The sequence below is a fragment of the Rhopalosiphum maidis genome, chromosome 3 (assembly GCF_003676215.2).
Source record: "Rhopalosiphum maidis isolate BTI-1 chromosome 3, ASM367621v3, whole genome shotgun sequence".
NCBI classification, from domain to species: Eukaryota; Metazoa; Arthropoda; class Insecta; order Hemiptera; family Aphididae; genus Rhopalosiphum; species Rhopalosiphum maidis.
This window is the reverse complement of record NC_040879.1, coordinates 69,493,909-69,517,248: the sequence shown is the minus strand read 5'-3', so window position 1 is coordinate 69,517,248 and position 23,340 is coordinate 69,493,909. Positions and strand designations below refer to the sequence as shown.

The 23,340-nt window shown below is 31.3% G+C and overlaps 2 protein-coding genes across 2 annotated transcripts; one reads left to right on the top strand and one right to left on the bottom strand.

The window, feature by feature from the left end:
• Positions 1-13,402: 13,402 nt before the first annotated feature.
• LOC113557625 (histone-lysine N-methyltransferase SETMAR-like) lies at positions 13,403-13,783 on the top strand. The gene has a single exon (XM_026963191.1). The coding sequence runs from the start codon at positions 13,403-13,405 to the stop codon at positions 13,781-13,783; it is 381 nt and encodes a 126-aa protein (XP_026818992.1).
• A 2,949-nt stretch (positions 13,784-16,732) lies between these two features.
• LOC113556172 lies at positions 16,733-21,878 on the bottom strand. The gene is made up of 2 exons (XM_026960968.2): positions 16,881-21,878; positions 16,733-16,791 (listed from the first exon to the last, which is right to left on the bottom strand). Exon 1 carries the CDS (start codon positions 21,466-21,468, stop codon positions 16,894-16,896), a length of 4,575 nt encoding a protein of 1,524 aa, XP_026816769.1. The 5' UTR covers positions 21,469-21,878; the 3' UTR covers positions 16,733-16,791; positions 16,881-16,893.
• Between the last annotated feature and the right edge of the window lie 1,462 nt (positions 21,879-23,340).

Genomic DNA, 23,340 nt, shown 5'->3' with positions numbered 1-23,340 from the left:
AAAGCACCTAAATTATTTTATTCTCTAACTAATCGTTTTCAATTTCAAAATATAATGAATGAACAAGTAAATCTCAAAATCAAACTAAAATCTAAATTTGGTATAGATGATGCGGTAAATAATTTAACCATACTTATACAATCAACTGCCCCGGCAACTAGGCAACTACTAAATTAATTGAACCTCAAAACTCACACTCAAATTCCCACCTAATCCCTGAACAAATTCAGAGTTTAATAGTCGAAAAACGCAGAGTCAGAGCAAGGTATCAATCCTCCCGGCTCCCATCTCACAAATCAGCATATAATAAACAAGCCAATTCGTTAAAAAAGGTTCTAGCCAAATATAAAACAAATACATTCAATCAAAAATTACAATCACTGTCTAATAAAGATGGTAGTCTTTGGAAAGAAACTAAGCGTATGCTAAAATATAAATTCCTTCGTGTCCACTAAAAAATGCTGACAATACATTAGCTATCACAGATGACGAAAAAGCCATAGTATTCCAGTCCTATATTTCTAAAACTTTTAAACCACACAATGACATTCTTAACCCACAACATAAAGAAAATTTTAAAATATATCTAAACTCTCCACTGCCATATGCTTGCCCTATAAAATACTTTACACCAAATGAAGTTAAAAATATTATAAATAAGTACTCTCGTAAGAAATCTCCTGGCTTCTATTTTATAACAGCTGAAGTCGCTAGATGGCTACCAAAAAAGGCTATAGTGTTCCTAACCTATATATACAACGCAATCATAAGACTGTCATATTTACCACTAAGCTGGAAATTCTCACAAATAGTTATATTTACCAAGCCCGAAAAACCACCAGATATCCCAATCTCGTTCAGACCAATTAATCTCTTGTCCTACCTTTCAAAAATGTGTGAAAGACTTATTCTTAAACACTTATCCCCATATATACTCGCGACCAATATACTCCCGGCTTCAGAGCTAAACATAGTACAATACATCAAGCATATAAAGTAGTTGATGCTATTAGCACATCACTCCAGAAAAAATGTTACTGTACGGCTGTTTTCTTAGAGATATCTAAAGCCTTCGACCGAGTATGACACGAAGGACTACTATATAAACTTCGAAAATTCTTATCCACACCGCTCTTCTTCTAATTGATTCTTACCTCACAGATCGCAACTTTCAATTACGCTGCAGCTCTTCAACGTCAAATATAGCTCCGATTACCGCCGGTATACCCTAAGGCATGGATGGCCAAACTGCGGCACGCGTGCCATTTGTGGCACATTTGTTGTTATGGAATAGCAGGCACACTAGAGTCAGATAAAATAATATATAATTTTTAAAAATAAGTATTATTAAATTAGATTATATTATCGCAGTGGAATTTTCCGATTATTATTCCGATACGAGAATTGTTACGGTACGTGTGTACTAGATTACTACAATAAAGTTAGTCGTATTAGAATCGCCGTGCCCGTGCGTTAACGAGTAGTTTGTACCGTTGTGTGTGTGTGATCGTGAAATGGCATCTAATAAACCAGGAACTTCAGGTTTAGGCGTAAAACGAAGTTATAAAGATGATATTTCTTCGCGAATTTTTAATACAGAATAGGTAGAAAAATTTTTATGTATAGAAGGGAAAAAATCTAGACCGTCATTTTTAGTATGTCACTCTGTAATTGCAGTTCCAAAAAAATTCAATGTTCAACGGCACTATAATAATCACAATGATATTATTGAAAAATACTCCGAGGGTTCTGTAAAGAGGATGGAATATTTTAAAAAGTAGACTAATTAACTCAGAAATCAATTTTTACTAAACAATCAAATGAAAAAAAAGACATGGTGTTAACGTCTTATGAAATCGCATTTTTGCTAGCAAAGTGTGGAAAACCTTATTCTGATGGCGAAATCACTAAAAAAAGTTTCGTTATTTTTGCAAAAAATGCAAATGATTCAAAAATGTCTACGTACGTAAGTGACATTTCTTTATCACGTAAAACAATTATGAGAAGAATTGACGAAATTTCCTCAGATATTTCAAAACAAATTTCGTGTAGTACCACTAATTCTAAATATTTTTCTCTTGTGCTTGATTAAAGCTGTGATATTACGGACAATCCGCAATTAAGTTTATTTATTCGAAGTGTGAATTCTAAGTTTGAAGTGACGGAATAACTTTTGAAGTACTCAAAACATCGACAAAAGGTACAGATATATTTAATAAACTAAAATGTTGTGTTGAAACTTTGTTGTTAAAAAGTGACGATTTAATCTGGTCAAAACTTGAAAGTGTATGCATAGACGGTGCTCCATGTATGATAGGTAAAAATATTGGTTGTGTAATACTACTGGAGGAGTTTTTGAATAGAAATTTAAATAAATATCACTGTATTATACACCTAGAAGCCTTATGCGCCAAAATTTTAAAATTTGATTATGTATTAAAACCGAATCTAGGACATTTGACACCCGAGACATTTGACACCCGACGGTTTTGCCGATATCGGACTTTTTGCACCCGATATTTTTAGAACACGGACAATTGACACCGAGCGATTACGATTACAATTACGATAATCGTGAGTAGGTAAGTACCTATAGGCATTAGGCAATAGTTATTAGTTACTAGTTAGTGTCTGTTGTAGTGTAGTGTGTACTCAGTTTTCTTAAAAGTAATTATTATCATAATATTCATTAAATATGGACTCAGAATGTTCCGATGTAATTGAAATAATTAAAACTAAAGTGATAATTAATGATTATATTTATGTGTTCCAAAAAGAAGTTGGTGATGGGCTCAGATATACTTGTGTTCAACGAAAGAAACATTATTGTAAAGGTAGTGTAACGATAACTTCGTTCAAAAGCAAAATTTTAAAATTTCAAAAACATTCTCATAATCCTGATTCTGCTGAAGCTGAAGTATGTCGTGCCTTAAATGCGATGAAAGAAAATATTATAAACAATTTTGATATTCCTTCTAAAGTGTACGCAAAAGAAGTTACCAAATTAACAGACGTAGCTGCTTGTTTGATGCCAAATGATAATAATGTAAAAAGAAATTTAAGGAGAATCCGTAACAATTCATATCCTACAATTTCTTCCAAAGAATTCGTATTAGAGGGTAAGTGGACGATGACAGCAGAACCTAATCAGAAAAAGTTTTTATTTTATGATAATCGATCAATTAATAGTCGTATAATTATATTTGCTTCTCAAGACTGCCTAGAAATATTATCACAAAGTGATCACGTGTTCATGGACGGAACATTTTCGTCATGCCCTAAAGGATTTTATCAACTTTATGTACTACACGTAATTTATAAAATGAAACCTTTATTTGTCGTTTATGCGTTATTACCAAAAAAAACACAGACAGTTTATGTAGAACTTTTGATGACTCTCAAAGACACGTGTTCATCAGTGAAGTCATTTTCTATTGATTTTGAACTTGCTATGATAAAAGCGATTGAAGAAGTTTTTGAAGACAGCGTTTCCATACATTTGTGCTATTACCATCTTAGTCAAACTGTGTGGCGTAAAGTCCAAAATCTTGGTTTGGCAACAAAATATACAAAAGACAAAGAATTCCGTTGTTCAATACGAATGATCAATGCATTGGCCTTTTTACCACTTAATATTATTAAAAAAGGTACCATACTCATACACGTACATAATATATACATATATTTTTTTTAATTTAAATATATTTTTTATAGGTATGAGCTTATTATATGACATTGTTTCATATGATAATGATGTGGATGATATTTTAACATACTTCGATGTAACATATGTTAATGGGCCGTACAAATTAATTAACAATACGCAAGTAATGTGCTTCAAAAGGAGACCATCTATGTTTGCTCCATATATGTGGAATGTCCACAATGCCACAAAATTAGGTTATAGTAGGACTAATAATGTATCAGAAGGTTGGAACAATAAGTTCCAACATTTAATTAGATTTAAACATCCACATATATATATATTTATCGAAGCTTTACAAATGATGAACTCCATTACCTCAATGGAGATTTTAAAACTAAATACAGGTATTCAAATAAATTGTAACATTAAATCAAATGAAGAACGGCTTAAAAACATATGTAAAACTTCTCAATTCAAAACAAATAGTGAAATTATTAGTTTTTTAAAAAACGTATCCTACGTAATTAAACATTAAATTTTTAATATTATCTTAAAATTAATACAAAATCGTTTATCTTTTCATTTTATTAGAATAAACTTTTCAATTATATTATTATATTATATGATTATACAGTATTTATAAATTTTATATTCAGTGTCCATATTTAATGAATATTATGATAATAATTACTTTTAAGAAAACTGAGTATACACTACACTACAACAGACACTAACTAGTAACTAATAACTATTGCCTAATGCCTATAGGTACTTACCTACTCACGATTATCGTCATTGTAATCGTAATCGTAATCGCTCGGTGTCAATTGTCCGTGTTCTAAAAATATCGGGTGCAAAAAGTCCGATATCGGCAAAACCGTCGGGTGTCAATTGTCCGAATACCATTAAAACCAGTATCTCGATGTATAAAGAAAATAAAAGCTCGGCCTTTAAATCATCGATTATTCAGAACTCTATTTGAAGACGCCATTAACGAATCTGGTGAACTATTATTATTTTGTGAAGTAAGATGGCTTGCAAAAAGAAAAGCATTAGAAAGATTTTGGAATCTAAAAGACGAAGTTATTGAATTTTTAGAAAAAAATAATGAATTGCCTGATGAATGTTAACTACTGAAAGATAAAAATTGGTTAATAAACCTTGCATTTTTAACTGATATTCTCGGACATTTAAATATTCTCAATAAACGACTCCAAGGTGAAGGAAATTTATTTCTAGCCCTTGTAGGTTCTATAAATTCTTTCATGTCTCGACTTCGTCTTTTCGAAAGTAATTTAGGAATGGAAAATTTAGATCACTTTGTACGGTTAAAATCTATTTATCTACCGACAAATATTCCATTGACGATTTTTCAAAATCATATTTCATCACTATATGATAATTTCCAAGAAAGATTCAGCAAATTTAAAGAAGAAGAAGATTTAAATAACTTATTTATCAATCCATTTATCATAGAGACACACGATCTCCAAAAATATAACCCTAATATGCAATTGGAAATTATTTAAAATGCAAATATAAAGAGTCATCTGAGATAATAGAATTTTGGAAATGCCTACCCGAGGAAGATTTTCCAGAGTTACATAATGTAGCGGTGAAATTGGTTTGCAGATTTGGTTCTACTTATATATGTGAGAAAAGTTTTTCACGGATGACTTTCATTAAAAATAAGTATAGAACCAAACTAACAAATTCTCATTTGAAAAATTTAATGCTTCTATCTTCAACTAAACTTAAACCAAATTATGAAGAGATAATATCCATGAAGCAAATTCAACATACCTAATCAATATAAAAAACATTGCAATTGAACTGTAGTAAAAATAGTACCTATGAAAAAAATCTAAAATTTATATTTATGTAAACATTGAAAATTTGTAAAGAAATAAATATTTTTTAAGGCACATTCTCAATTTTGTATACATAATTTTGCACAATAGAAAAAAAGGTTGGCCACCCCTGCCCTAAGGAGCTATCCTATCTCCCATACCCTTTAATATATATGATCAGTCCATAACTCCAAACAACAAAATTGTCGACTATGCAGATGATAAAGTAATTCTTTCAGTTCACCTCTGTCAACTTACAGTCTCATTTAAATTTACAATCGGAATGGTATGAAAAATGTCGCGCAAAATTAAATCACAGTAAATCAGCTCATACAACCTTTACCCTAAGGCACGGTCACTGTCTCAGTCAAAAACATACCTATCCCACCCCTCAGTGCTGTTAAATATCTAGGTTTAATTCTTGACCAGAAATTAATCCGGTGCCAACATATAAAAGCTAAAAGATTGACCCTTGACGCTCCATCCAGACCACTTAAAATATTATTATCAATAAAACAAATTTACTAGCTTAAAAACTAAATTATTAATTTATAATACTCTTTTAAAACCTATATGGACATATGGTTACAACTCCGAGGATCGGCAAAAAAATCAAACTTAAACAAAATTCAAGTCTTCCAGAATATTACTTAAAGAAATATTACAAATGCTCCTTTCTATGTCTGTAATTTATCCCTCCACCAAGATTAGGTATCCAACCTGTTATAACTAAAACGGAATTATTCTATAAACAGTTTTTTGCTTAACTAGAAAATCATCCCAACCCACTAATAAAAGAGTTACATACCTTTACACTTCCAGAAAATCCACAACGCAGACTCAAAAAGAAATGGTGTCTTGACCATTTAAATTAAAAATATCTCTCAACAATTTAATTATACGCTAAGCTAAGTGTCACTAATGGGCGGTTTCTTATTCAAGTAATTCATATTATGTATAGACTTTTATTTTAAATGCTTATTGTGCATTAAAATGTATAGATTGTGTTTTACTTGTGAAAAATATAAAAAAAAAATTAAATGTATACCTATTGAACTTTTTCACAACATTATGTAAAAAAGGCAAGAAAAATATAAAATAAAGAATTAGTGTTTAATCCCTTTATAAAATATAACAATTAATATTTATACTTAGATATTCCTTGTTTAAATATAGAAATAATTAATAAAGCCTAACAAATATAACATATCTTATCGGTCTTTATAATTTTATAAAAATCCTGATTTGTATTATAATTGTAATAGCTTGATTAAAAATAAAAAAACATATAAATAAAATGATCACTCAACTTTTTAAACGTGAAAAATGTAAATCGTAAAACTTTTTTTTGTAAATTTACGAGACTCATGTCACAACAAAATAGATGAAAATATGAGTGTAGTTAATGAAGTAATATTCATAAAATAATAAAATATGCATACCTATACCTATGTAATTTATCAAAATGGTAAAATAGTATAAAATTAAATTATAAAACAATAATTTATATTTTATATTATGTAGATAAAGATATCAAGATTTGTAGGTATTGTAATTTTTTACATAAAAAAAAGTATAAAATAATAGATAAAATTTATAAATATAATATGAATAAATACAATAACTATAATTATACGTAGACACATCTAAAATTACGCACTCAGGTATAAAATACTCTATTTGTACCAGGTGAACTATCATTATTTGTACAATTTTTATTATTTTTATATACTATGATTATTATGTACTTATTTACCTCCTCTATTTCACCAATTTGTATTATAATCATGTACACTTCCTATAATAATATGTGAGGCCGCAGGACCATCCCGAAAGACAAATAATGAGGGAGGGCTTTATCAATTTTTCTACTACATTTTTTTAATGAATAGGTCCTTAGGAAATTTTCTTCGACTTATTAGTTTATTGCGTTTAAAATATATGATATAATGTGTTTAGGCTGTTAGAGTAAAAATCATTTTTTTTTTAATATCTTTATAGTTTACTAAATAACATAAAAATTGTATTGTTAGATACGTGTTTTTGATAAATTATATAAAAATTAAGAATATGTACAGAAATATAGCCGTCATTCCGAGTAGATACAACTATACGAGTTCCAAAAAACTGGACGGCTTGATGAAAGGGGATGTCCAAACAACACTACTTCAATTCTAGACTTTTATTATAATTTTTTTTTTTTTTTTTTTTTTTATTGGTTGAGGAGGTCCTTGGACCAATTTTGCTTTAGACGACGTGGTGGGTTATAGGGGAGAGTGAGGAGGAGAGATTGGAAATGAATTGATCTGTGTTATTGTGAAATAATTTATAGTAGTGGGAAGCTAGGGTATTTATGTTTGAGATTTTGAGGCCAGAGTGGAGGGTGAGGTTGCTGACGTACCGGGGGGCGTTGGAATTTTTGAATTTTGGATTTTTTGGAGGTACCTCATAGCTGTATGTCATTGATGAGTGGAGAATTTGTTTATAGATTACGAGTTTTATGTTGAAAGGGAGATTCGATTTAAGAAGGTGTTTCATTTTGTGGAGTATTAAATTGAGTGATTTCCTTTTTGTTTTTATGTGATATGCCCAAGTGAGTTTACTGTTGAGGTGGACTCCAAGGTAACGGGTGGCTTGTGTTTTGGGAACCATGTCGTTGTTGATGATCATGAGAGGACTATGATCTGGACGTAGAGTAAAGATTATGTGGGTAGATTTATTTTGATTCTCCACAAATTGAACCAGTTTTGTAGTTCATTAAGATGAGTTTGTAGATTATAAAATGCTATGGTTAGGTCAACATTAGTTGAGATTATGCCTGTGTCATCTGCGAAGGTAGCAAGGGTGGTGTTCTCGGAGTATGGAATGTCGGAAGTAAATATGTTGTAAAGTGTAGGTGCTGGAATACTTCTCTAGGGGACGTCTACTTTTATATAATGGATTTCTGAGAGTTTGTCCTCGCAAAGAACAACGAAGGACTGGTTATGTAGAAAAGATTTTATTATTAAAAACAGGGGGGGGGGCTGGTAAAAATCGTATTTTATACAGGAGGCCTTCGTGCCAGGCGCGGTCAAACGCCTGGGCTACGTCGAGAAACACACCAGTAGAATACTGTTTATTTTTGAGAGTTTGTGAAATTATGTCGATTATTCTGTGGACTTGATGGAGTGACGAATGTTTATTTTTGAAACCGAATTGAGTGTGGGGGATTATATTTTGGCTTGTTAATATAGGTTTTATTATACTGAGAGATAGGTTGCGCCTGGGTTTGGAAGAATTAGCCGGTGTTTGGAAATCACCGTTACTAGGGGACACCGCGTAGAGGTTTCTTCCTTGTCCCCCAAAATACCTAATATTGTCCCATTCCAAAGGAGATACAACTTCATGAAAGCAAAGTGGAACCTTTTCTCAGAAGATCTCGATTCAAGTATAGAAAATCTCGAACCACTACCGGAACACTATGAATCCTTTGTAGAAAAAGTAAAATACATATCCCGGAAACACATACCAAGAGGATGTAGGACACATCATATACCTGGACTATCAAGTGAAATCATGGACAATTACAACACATATATCAACCTGTTTGAAAATAATCCCTTCGAAGAACAAACCAGAAATAAAGGGGAAGAGCTCACGAATGCCATTGCACAGGAAAAAAGGAATAAATGGCATGAGCTTCTAAATAAAACAGACATGAAACATAGTAGTAAAAAGGCATGGGGCCTAATTAAAAGATTAAACAGTGATCCTACTAGCGCGAAAGGACTGTCTAACGTCACTCCCGATCAAATCGCAAACCAATTACTACTAAATGGTAAACCCCAAAGACTTAAACAAGAAGATAAACCTAATAAAAGAATAATACGAAACAAAGAAAAAGAAGGAAACCACCTCAGCCGGCCTTTCGAAGAGGATGAATTGAACATAGCTATAGAGACAATGAAACTTAGGAAAGCAGCTGGACTAGATAATATTTTTGTCGAACAGATCCGCAATTTTGGGCCGAAAGCCAAACGCTGGATACTCGCTCTATATAACGAAATAAGAAACTGGAAAAACATACCGAAAATATGGAGGAAAACAAAAATTATAGCCTTATTAAAACCAGGGAAAGATACGGATGATCCAAAGAACTATCGCCCAATATCCCTTCTGTGCCACACGTACAAACTTTTCGAGAGAATGCTGCTTAACCGCCTAGTCCCCTTCGTAGACAGCACACTAATTAAAGAACAAGCTGGTTTCCGCCCAGGAAAATCATGTACAGGACAGATACTCAACCTGACCCAAACAATCGAGAACGGTTTCGAGAACAAGAAAGTCACAGGCGTGGCGCTCATAGATCTAACGGCAGCATACGACACGGTGAACCACAGACTAATGTTAAAGAAACTATATGATATTACCCTGGATTACGAGTTTGTAAGAGTTTTCGAAGCCCTTTTAGGCAACAGAAGATTTTTCGTAAATCACCAAGGCAAGAATAGTAAGTGGAGAATCTCCATAAATGGTCTCCCTCAAGGAAGCGTGCTAGCCCCCACTATGTTTAACATTTATACCAACGATCAACCAATATCCACAGATAGCGACGTAAAACATTATATTTACGCAGACGACACAGCAATCACCGTACAACACGATCAGTTTGAAAATGTAGAGGAAAAACTATCGACTACTTTGGACATTCTCGGAAAATACTATAGACGCAATTACCTAAAACCCAATCCAAGCAAAACACAAGTATGTGCTTTCCACCTAAGGAATCGATGTGCCAACCGTATCCTTAACGTCTACTGGAATGAGACGAAAATCACTAATACACAGTGTCCAAAATATCTCGGAATAACACTAGACCGATCTCTCACCTACAGATTCCATTGCGAAAACACCAAACATAAAATAATGACAAGAAATGGCATATTGCGGAAGCTCAGTGGCTCCACATGGGGCTGTAATCCCCACGTCCTAAGAACTACGGCATTAGCCTTATGTTTTTCAGCGGGAGAATATGCCAGTCCAGTATGGGGCAGGTCAGCACATACTAAAAAGGTCGATGTCGCACTAAACGAGTCCTGCCGACTCATAACTGGTTGCCTAAAAAATACGCCGGTAGAACAATTATATATACTTTCAGGAATAGCCCCTCCGCCAATAAGAAGATCCACGCAAGCAGACTGGGAGAGAACGAAAATAACAGCAGATCCACGACACCCTATGTACGGTATAACTCCACAACTCCCTCGCCTTAAATCCAGGAAGAGTTTCATGAACCATACAAAAGCCATCTCATCAACACATCTTGAAGTAGAAAGAACGACCAGATGGAGAAATGAGATAAGCAGTACCTCCAGCTGGGTGCCGAACGAGTCGCTCCCATCTGGTCATAATGAAACATGGCCGGTTTGGCGAACACTAAACAGACTTAGGACAGGAATTGGACGAACGAAAGACAATCTAATAAAATGGGGATTGCTAGATAGCACAGACACCTTGTGCATATGTGGAGAAGTACAGACAATGCAACACATTATCACATGCACAGCTTGCTCCCAAACCTGCACCCCAGAAGACATTCACAAAGGCACAAGCCAAGGAATTAACGTAGCCCGCATCTGGGCAGAAATAATATAAATCCACCATTAACGTACCTTTCTATTTTACCTTATTTATTAATATTGTGAAATGTTTATTTTAAAGTTAATTTTATTTATCTATTTGTTTTTAATTTTTTTAACAACTTATATCATTATTATTATTACTGTTACACTATGCGCCTGACACGAAAAAAAATATAGGTTTTAATCGATTTAGTATAATCTTTTCTAGGATTTTTGAGAAAGAAAGTAAAAGGCTGATACGTCGATATGAAGAAGGTAGGTCGGGAGGTTTATCAGGTTTTGGAATTAGAATAATTATGAAGTGTTTCCATGAGTGAGGAATGTGAGAGAGATGAAGAATCGAGTTAAAGATGAAGATTAAGAAAAGAATGGCTTTCTTGGGCAATTGTTTTATTGTTCGATTTGTTACTAGGTCGTGACCTGGTGATAATTTATTAATAATAAATTGAATTTCGCTGGGGGAGGTTTATTTTGTGAGTAAGGCAGTTGGTTAGAGATTTTTCAATATAGAATGTGTGATCGATGTTGTTTACGTCGAGGTGAGGAGTGAAATTATTTTCTAGAAGAGAGGCAAACAGGTTTGATTTTTTTTAAGTTAGTCTTAGCAAGGGATCTGTCAGGATATCTAATTGGTAATATTGAATATTTTTTATTTAGAATTCTTTTAGTAACTTTTCAAATATAATTGTTTGAGTTGGTTAAGGAGTCTATATATTGTTAGTACGTTTCTGTATTGTGAATGCGTAGAAGGTTCTAAGGGAGCAAGGGCACGCAATGTTGTTATAGCGACTTTTGTCACCGGAGAGGTGAGTATGGTGCTAGCGGTTTCTGGCTCGACGTTTTTCAACAAGCAGCTTTGAGAGGTGTTCAGGGAGAAAATTTTTGTTAGGATTGGTGGGCAAGGAAGTTGATGAGTCAAGGATAGCCTTTTTTATTAATGTGGTGAGGGTCGAGACAGCTGAGTCTATCTCTTCGGTTAGGTTTTAGTTATAGTTTGAATTTTTTTTTTAATAAAAATGAATAATCATGAAAAAGTTCATTACTATTAGTCTATAGAAAATGTAACAGTAATGCACGAAAAGGAACAAGAATATACACCCGGCAATACCCAGATAGATACCATCACTACCATATCCATTTTACTCGGGGCCGTATTATTCAAGCGGTATTGTACATAATTTTAGATAAAATTCTTTTTTATAATTTTGAATCCTAGATTTAACTTTAACATAGCTTATATTTAATAATAACTACTGGAATTAATTTTCAAAATTATTATCATCACTTAGCGTAATGTTATAACGTTATTTATTTTATGTCTTAAGCATTTTGTAATATTTGTATACTTAAAATATTCCTTTATTGTTCATTGATTATTGAATAGGAAGTACTTAATCGTCTTAATCTATCGTGAATAGTCAACTATTGCTCTATATCAGTGATTTTCAACTGTTTAGTACTCGTCACCCCCTTTTTAAGGCCTAAATTTTTTGCGACTCACGTAAGCTTTGTAAAAAAGCTAAAATTGCTTACTGCTTTGCGGTAGTATTATTAAAACTGAATACAATACAAACATTTTTTAACTGTATTTTCATTTATTAATTTTCTAAGTTTAATAATTAAAAAATGATCTGTTTACTTTATATAATTTTATAAATTTTATTTTTATTTTAAAAAGAAGACTTATCGTGACCTTTAATGGGTCGCGAACAACCGGTTGAAGACCACTGCCCTATATTTCCCTTATATAAAACGTAATAATATATTATATTTTTAAATTATATTATAGTAAAAATACTCTGGCTATCATCACCCATACTGACCATTCGATAACGGAAATTATAAACAATTAACGCGTTGCTTACAGCTGGTAAACAGTTGACAAAAGTATAGTCCATAATTATTATTGGTAAATATTTTCTTATATTTCCTGAAATCATAAATAATGCTAACATTAGGTTTTCTGGCACCGCCATATATAATGGCTGCAAAAAACAAATGATTTTAGATTTAAAAATCAAACAACGTGTTAACATTTAATTTCTTGTAAAATTAAAAAAAACGCCACGGAATCGTTCCAGATGTTAAGTGAGGTTTACGGAAAAGAATGCTTATCCAGAGTTCACATTTTTGAATGGCATAAACGATTTTTCAGTGGAAGGGAAGGCGTTGAAGATGATGATCGTCCTGGACGTCCTATCACGTCTTAAACAAGCGAAAACATTGAAAGAATCGACAAAATTATTAGGAATGATCGTTGATTAAGTATTATAGCTGATGCAGAGATGGTAAATATTGATAGAGTAAGTGTTCGTAGAATTATAGTTAAAAATTTGAACATGAAAAAGGTGTGTGCCAAAACAGTCCCTAAAAATTTGACGATTGATCAAAAATTCAATCATAAAGAAATTTGTTCAGACACTTTAAAAATCATCAAGAATGATCAATTTTTTTTAAATAATATTATAACGTGTGACGAAACATGGATATTTACATATAATCCCGAAACTAAAAGGCAATCCATGCATTGGAAGACACCAACTTCTCCAAGAATTAAGAAAGCACGAATGAGCAAGTCGAAATTCAAAGCAATACTCATTGTTTTCTTTGAAATTAAGGGAATAATTTTTGTTGAATGGGTTCCTAGTGGACAGACAGTTAACTAATATTATTATAAAGAGGTATTAATTAAATTGAGGGAACATGTTAGAAAGAAGCGACCAGATCTGTGGAAAAATGGCTGGGTTCTTCACCAAGACAACGCTCCAGCTCACAGTGCATTTTCAATTCAACGTTTTTTGACTGAAAAAAAATTGCTATACTGCAACATCCGCCCTACTCGCCAGAACTGGTTTCTTGTGACTTCTTCCTATTCCCAAAAATTAAAAGTTCATTAAAGGAAACACATTTTCAAACGGTTGATGATGTAAAAATGAAAACGGTAGAACTTCTAAAAGGGCTGACTGAAAACGATCGGCAATACTATTTTCAAGAATGGCAGCGACGTATGCAGCAGTGTATAGTTGCTGGAGAAAATTACTTTGAAGGTGATAATCATTAAATTATTAAATTTTCAAATAAATCGTTCTATTAGAAAAATCTCGTTATTTTTTTGTCACACCTCGTAAGCAGTTTACTATTAACAATGAAGTAAATTTAATTTTTAATAATGGACAAACATCAAATAATGAAATACTTAATAGGGAAGTTTTAATTCCTCTTAAGTTTCAAATAAAAACATATTTTGAGCAAAATAATAACTTAGATACAGCAATTATTAAATATAATAAACTTATAAATTGTCCTAAATCAAACACCTACTCCATAACTAACTTTATTCAAGGTTCGTTGTGGAAAGAAAAAATAATTCCATATCAAAATAAAATTTTTATGTATATTAATGATATAGAGCTCAACAATCCATTAGGTTCTAAATCTATGTGTCATTCATTATCAGCAGTGTATTATAGTTTTCCTCTCAGTGAGCAAAGTTCAAAGCTTAATAACATTTTCTTAACAGACCTTATAAAATCTAGAGATGTAAAAACTATTGAAAATGACTTATGTTTCAAACATATAGTTAATGAAATAAACAGTTTAGGTAATAATGGTATAACAATAAGTACTTCTTCTGGTCCAAAACATGTATATTTTATCCTAGGTTTATTATGAGGGGATAACCTAGAAATTAACAGTTTATGTGAATTTTCTAAATCATTTTCTGCTAATATATATTATAGATATTGTAAAGCTCCTAAATCTATAATGCAACATTTATCAAAAAAAAAAAAAAAATGATTCTTTACTCCGTAATTATATTAATTATAGAGAAAAACGATTTTACACAAATTGGTATTTATAAAGATTTATAACTAATTTGAACCAAATTACAACATTTCAAGTTACAGATAATTTAAGTGTTATTACTCTTAATTTAAGAAAACAAAATTTTGATTATTGTGAACTTATCAACAATTAAACATTAACAAAAAAACTTATCACCCCCTATTGAAAAACATCATCTTCACAAATTTAATTTAAAAATGTCAGCTAGACAAATGATGTGCTTTGTTCATTTATTTTCTTTAATCATTGGTTTAATTCCAGTAGATGATGAGGTTTGGCTATTTTTTTTAATTTTTATTGAAATCATAGATAGTTTATTAAGCCATACAATAACACAAGATATGGTAAAACATTTAAAAATTCTTATCAAAAAACATATTTCAGATTATGTTAAATATTTTAAGGATAACTTAAAACCTAAGCATCATATATTGATACACTATCCTAAAATTATTCTTAAATCTAGACCTCCAAGACACTTTTGGTGCTTTCGTTATAAAGCTAAACATAAGGAGTTGAAGATGTATGCTAGAGCAATTATATCTCGCAGAAATATTTGTTTAACATTGGCAAATAAACATCAATTTAAATTTGCATATTTCTTATTAAATCAAAAGAAAAATAGTTTGTTAGTAGAAGCATTGGAAAAACATAAAATTGATTTAAAGCATGTGGAAATTATTATTAACTTTATGAACATATCAACTAATAACTAAATCAGTTATTCAAAAATAGAATGTCGAGGTACAACTTACAAAATTGGAAATTTCTACAATTTTCTTAACATAATGTCCTTATTAATAGTGCTCATGGTGTAATGCTAAGAAACTATTACAATTCAAATAAGAATTTAAACGAGTCATATCGCAGCTAGCCCAGTCAAATTAGGAAAAAGTTCGGAACTAATTCCACGAAAGCTGGAGTTTAATTTTTTTTTTAGATCATACCTTACTTATAAACATACTAAAAGTCCTGACACCTACCCCTTGTGCGTAGCCCCCCACCCCTCTTCAAAGGGTGGCGCACCCCTTTCACTTGTTTCGCTTATAACTCGTTAGATTTTTAACTTACGATAAAAATACCCATGACCAAAATTAAAGACCATACAATTTACCATAGACTTGTGCTACTTTTAATATATATATGTTGCGATAAGTGTTATTTTTTTAAAAAATATAAAAAATAATTTTTTTTTATCTTTTTTTTTATTGTGTTTTAGCCAAAACCGTCAATGATACGCTGAAATGACCTATGACAAAAGTTAACGAGCATATTATTTTACATAATGTAATGTTAAATTATTTTAACAATTTTAATTAGCATAAGTAAAAATGTTTTTTATATAAAAAGTGACGATGTAATTGAACAATTTGTTGACAATTACAAAATATAAGAATCAGAAATCTAATTACAATATACTAAAAAAAAAATGTCGAAAGCTGAATTTCGGTATATGAGCAGTTTATACCTTATTTATGAACATACTAAAAGTCTTGACACCTACCCCTTGTGCGTAGCCCTCCACCCCTCTTCAAAGGGTGGCGCGCCCCTTTCACTGTTTTCGCTTATAACTAGTTAGCTTTTCAACTTACGATAAAAATACCTATGACTAAAATTAAAGACCATAAAATTTACAATGAAAATACATTATTTTATTTTACATACATATTTATAAAATTGAAATAAAAAAAAAGTTAATTATGAAACTATTAATTACATACAGTAATTTATAAAATATTTACAAAAATTGGAAATTATACATTTATTTTTATTTTTTCAGACTATAAGCTATGAAGTTAAATATAAAAATAGTGTTGGGTTTTGGGTCCTGAAACAAAATTAATTAATATACTTAATATTTTCATATTTAATTATTTAAATTATATTATGTATTGAATTATTAAAATCATACAGTACCTTATTAATTATATTATGTGGGTCTAATTTTTTTTATTGTCGGTGTGTTGGTTTCTTCTTTTTGATTTCCAATTAAAAATATTTCATCGATATTGTCCTCAAAGTTGTCATCAATATGGTCCTCTTCTACATCATCTATGATCGGTTGCTGATTTAAACATGAACCTCCGTGACAATGCTTGCATATAACCGAGCATAGCAATCCTGCTTTTCGACAGCTACAATTTTGTTCACATGTTTTTGCGCAGGCACAACTGATCACTTTTAAAAGAGTATCCGGCGCTGGTGGCTTTTTCGTGAAAACTGGATTTAGTTTGCCATTATCTTCTTTCCATCCCCAATTCTGTGGATTTAATCTATTACCACGCCACAACTGTATTTGCAAATACACTCTATGTAAATGTTCTCGTGCCGCATCGATAGTAGGCGGAAGTCTAGCTAGTTGTACTTGTTTTTTGTTGGAAGCTGCGGTTTTGTGAAAAATATGATGTCTTAAATTATTTAAAGATGTAATATGGGCTGGAGCTTTATATAATGCTAAAAGATATTTTTCTCCAGCACATTCAATTTCTTCGGGCGATGACGATTCATTATTAAATATTAATAATGAATCGTGTAATTCCGGGTGTTTTTGAACTGTTTTCAGGTGTTTTATTTTGCCTGTCTGAAATAATGACGAAGTAGTATCACATCCACCCACCGCATGGATAAACATAAAATATTGAATCTCATTTTTAAAATGTTCTTGTAAACTTCCAACAGCATAAGATCTTGTTTCTATTTTTCCTCTACCCGGTTTTTCGAATATTATTGTGTTTTTTGGAGGACTTAATGTTAATAACAGTATAAGTAAATCAATATCCTCTCCTATGACCACTACTTGGATATTATCGTCGGTGTTTCGTATAGCTGTATTGACAATAAGTAAATCAGCGTCATCTTCGGCTTGATGAACAAGAATACCCGAAGTCAAAAACTTTTCAGTCAACATTGTTATAAGCCTTATTTTGTTCTCGGTGTTGGATAAAAATTTTTCTTGAGTGGTTAGTACATCCATTGACTCTTCAAAAATTATGTTTGTACTCGTATACATATTTTTTCGTCGCTGTCTTTCTGAATTTTTAATATTTAATTCGGTATTTGCGTATCCATCAAATACAACTATGCAGTTAGATCCATAGTGTCTTTTCACGTAGCTTATATAATTTTCTATGATATTTCCATACGTCGAAGTTGAAGGCCATACAACACGATGCAATAAGAAACCTCCATCGATTACTACAATAACATTTTTGTCCAGAACATTGTATGTGTTTGTTGTAGTTAGAAACACATCATATAAAATTGATTTTTTAGATTTTCGCATTTGACCTGATTCGTCGAACAATGAAAGAGGAATAGGTGATAACTCGTATTCAAAACATTCTTTGAGCTCTTCGTCAGTCTTAACTCTTATCATTATTCTTTGGAAGAGTAATAAAGGATCAATTGAAAAAATGTCATCTCTAATACAAACCGTTAGTTTTTTAGCAAAATCTAAAGGGACTACGCGATTTGCTCGTTGTAACTTGACATCACTAAAATTATCACCTATAACATTGTTCATCGTCTGTTGGCCGACTTCTTGTGCTTTATAACAATTAATTTGTTCATTTCCTACAAATCCTGTTGAAATTGACATAATTTCGTGTAATTCCGGAAAAGGGCTATGTATTTTTAACCAATTTGTAAGTATACCGATATGTTTGTTATCGATTTTCATGCGAGAATCTCGTTGATCAACATGTTGCTCTGACGTAAAATTAAATGTGTTTGTAAATTGTTCAATTTGGTCGGTTATTGTACTTGCAACTGGAGTGCCTATAAGCCAACGAACTAAAACACTATTTTGAAAACCTCGACCATTGATTAAGCCACCAGATGTTTTCATAGACCGCATTAATGTTTGTTCTATAGTCATATCTGACCATGTGCCACACCAAAACTTGCTTGATCTTTTAATTGTGAAGTAACCTTCATTGCAAAATTTTTTAAATTCTCCAGGATGCATGTGTTTTTCTAATTGATACATATCCTGTAGATATAAATGAGCAGATTTGGCGTATTGAAAATGTCCAGTTGAGTGAAAAAAGGGTATCATTTTTTCCACGCATTCTAAATGCAGATACCAATTTCCCATGCGTTCGGCATAAATAAATTGACGAAGAATATGAACTAAATAAAAATATTGTATCCAAAGCGTAGCAGTTTTACCTCTAGAAGCAATTATTTTAATTTGATTTTCTACTTTACGTATGAGATCTTGAATTATTTCTTGGTTTTCTATATCTTCCAAAGTCAAAGTTGTATAATCTGTATTTGAAATATAATTTTTTAAAGTGATTTTATATTCTTCGGTTAACTGAGTTTCGTCCAAAATTATTTTTGAAAGACAAAGCTGAGTTAACATATGTGCGCGTACTGCTCTTGAATATGCATGTCCTGTCATCATTTTATCAATTGAATTCGCTGCATATATAGTGTTCCATAATTCTTTCAAACCACTACCAGCCATAATGTAACCAATTGAACCCATAAATGACATAAGAAGATGAAACCCACCAAGTCTTACTACTATTTGTGGATTTAATTTAGAGGATTCAACAATATTGCGTGCTTTTATGTATAAGGGTTGGTCAAAAGTTACAAAACACGTTTTTTGGTTTAATTTTTTACTTTCTTGAGCTGCGAAAATCAAAACCGAATGAATACAATCGAGTGAGCTTGGTGGTAAGTTTACAAATGGCAAAAAACTTATTTGCGTTTCTTGGTATTCCTGAGAGTCAGTTATAGTTTCCATAAATCCATTCCAACCAGGACATTTTATAACACCAAGCCACTGTGCGCACATCCAGTGCAATTCACTCGGGGACAAATATGTCACATCATAAACAGTAGGCCTAATATTATTAAAATCTTGAATTATTATTTTGTTATTCATATTACCCGTTTTTTCAAATGAAATAATTGGAATTGATGCAATATTGGCCATAGTTTCTGCAGTAACAACAGTTTTTAATTTTTGTATTCGATCATTCCACTGTATAGAATTTTTGGGCACTACACATTGAATTCCACCCATTGTATGAAAAGTATTATAACCATCGATCGTATTAATATTGAAATCAGCATTATCAAAAACAAATTGTGAAAAACTGTTTTGGTTAACTTTTGGTTGTGGGTATAGTAAAGATGATGACTCAAAAACATAAACATCGGTGTATGAAGCACAAAATCCAAAGTTTGAAAAAATATCTATAGCACGTTTTGTACCAAAATGTCTATGCAAATAAAGACCAAGTCCCAATAGAATCGATGAAATGAACGAGCGAGGCCTACAACAATTTATTATGGCATGCGCCAAAGCCACAAATTTATTATCATATTTTTGAGATTTTGTTTTTTTATTTTTACCACAAACTTCAGACAAAAAAAATAATAAGCTCTTTGGTACGTCTTGTTTTACATTATCCATGAATTGATTTGGTGGAGGAAATGAATCGATCTCATAAACAAATGACCTTATATCCTCTCGTATAATAGTAGCTGCTGCTTCGACTATTCTTAACCGTTCTTCTTCTTCATTTGCTTTTTTTGAATTATACCACGCATTTGTTAATACTTTAAATCCTGTATTTTTAAAACACACTACTGCCTTTTTTCCACGGCTCGTTGTAATAATTATATCGTCGCCATACTTATCAATCAATTTATTTTTCAAAGTTTTTTCATCGCACGTTCCTTCCATTTTTTCATGCAAAAAATTTAGACCAAATTGACATTCATTTTCAGATTCTAAAAAATCACATAAATTGGAAAAAGCGTTTGCTAGATCTTCATCTTGTGGTCTCCCTCTTTTCTTATTTTCATCGACTGGATTTGTCGAGCAAAATCTACGTTCACACGATTTATGATACTTCGATTCTTCAGATACCAAACACATCACACTATTCAACCGTTTGAGCACCTCTTTACCCCATTCATCATTTCTTTTGTTCGCTACGTCCATAATTGAGGTTTTAAAATGAAGGGTAGATACTTGTACTATACTATCTCGACGTTCCTTACTCAATTTTTTTTCCAATTCTTTTGAACATTCTTTGTCGCAGAATAAACAATTTTCTTTAAATTTAAATATATAATTTGAACGTAGCTTACCTTTGACAGGTGATATGTTACTCGTACCTTCTTTTTCATTAACATATTTCCTTATGGTGTCTGGTCTTGTGTAATTCTTTCGGCAATCTTTGTGAACAAGTACATTTTCTAAATTCACTAAAGACTTCCATTTATTATCGAATCGCGCTTTACTCGAATTTATAAGATTTGCTATGCCCTTAGCCTTTACAGATACACATTCACTTTCAACACTTAGTTCTTCATCACATATAAAACATAAATTGGCCATTTTTATAAACACTTTCTGAACTGAGAACGTTAATTTAAAAATAATATTTACTCGCATAAATATATCGACTGTAATGTAACAGTTACAGTGTTCACTATTGACTACACAAACATCGACTGTCGACCGTCTACGTATATGCATCAGACACCACCTGGCGAAATACCAGACGCCCTTCGGAACGCCACTACAATCCGAACAATACAACAATAGATCCCCTCAAGATTCAACGTTCACTGAAACCCTGTTTGTGTACACGTGTACTATGGCCGGCTCACCATCCACAACAATTCCGATTCTACGAATTATATCTTTTACAACCATTGCGATAATATAAATAATATAATATACACGTTAATATAATCCAATGACATTATTCATACTGTATATTTTATAAAATTATACGACTATTTCAAATGTACGACTTACAATAATTAAAATTATTAATATAATTTAACATTACATTATGTAAAATAATATGCTCGTTAACTTTTGTCATAGGTCATTTCAGCGTATCATTGACGGTTTTGGCTAAAACACAATAAAAAAAAAGATAAAAAAAAATTATTTTTTATATATTTTTAAAAAAATAACACTTATCGCAACATATATATATTAAAAGTAGCACAAGTCTATGGTAAATTGTATGGTCTTTAATTTTGGTCATGGGTATTTTTATCGTAAGTTAAAAATCTAACGAGTTATAAGCGAAACAAGTGAAAGTGGTGCGCCACCCTTTGAAGAGGGGTGGGGGGCTACGCACAAGGGGTAGGTGTCAGGACTTTTAGTATGTTTATAAGTAAGGTATGATCTAAAAAAAAAATTAAACTCCAGCTTTCGTGGAATTAGTTCCAAACTTTGTCGATTTTTGGTCTAATTTGACTGGGCTAATATTCAATTGATAAACAATTAAAAATGTCACGGATAAGTTGAATGCATATTGGAGGAGATAATATTTTGATTTGGACTTAGAAAATACCTCATAAGTATTACCTATTGTATTATATTTATTAAAATAAATTATGTAAATCATGCATATTTGCAAAAAAACAGATGCCTAAAATATCCTTGCAATTTAAATGTTAATTTAAATTCAAATGAAGTCGTTGAGTTTGTTTTACCACCCAACAGCACAACAATAACCGACAATTTAAATAATTTGTTAACCATTGCGTGTATATACACATACTTCTCAAGTCATTTTCCATCACAAAAAGATACAGTATGTAATAATGTTATGAAATACACTCCAACAATTATTTAAATTTAAAACATTTATTTTATTCTAGCTGGAAACTATATTTGGACATATAAAAATAAACATGAATATTTTAAAATTTCATTTTACTAACAAAAACAAATTAAAAATTACGTTAGAAGAATGCCAACCTCAAATATTTGGAAATATACAAATAACAAAATTAAATGTAGGAAAAAAACCACGGAAAAAAAGGTCAAATTAAAATAATTAAATATATAACAATTAAAATTAAAGTATTAAATTAGGTAAAAAAAAATCACCCTGTACATATATATAAAAATAAATTAAACAAAAAATTAAAATTAAAAATATATATAAATTATTTTATTTCAAGATAACATGTAGTTCATACTGCAACATGTACATTTCAAAAATAATCACCCTGTACAAAGTACACACATTATACCTATACATAATGTATATGTATACATATCTAGGGTGAAAGACATAAATCAATTGATTTCAAGATAATATCCACAAAATATCATGTTATTTTTTTCAATGGTAAGCATTTTCTTTCATCTTGTTCTGAAGGAAATTTCATTTTTTTTTGTTAAGATATAACTGTTTTATAAACTATATTTTCAGTCTCACCCATCTATACTCTCAGTCTTTTTTCTATAGTTTCTCTACTTTTGATTTTACATTTTTAATATACGATGAAAATTATTAACTCTAATAAAAATAAGCCCAAATTGTGTTTCGAGGGCTACATGTACGGTCTCAAACATACCGGAAAAAGTAGTATTACATGG

Coding starts and splice junctions, on each gene's coding strand:
- LOC113556172 (XM_026960968.2), bottom strand. CDS start 21,468: ATGCATATACGTAGACGGTCGACAGTCGATGTTTGTGTAGTCAATAGT.
- LOC113557625 (XM_026963191.1), top strand. CDS start 13,403: ATGGTAAATATTGATAGAGTAAGTGTTCGTAGAATTATAGTTAAAAAT.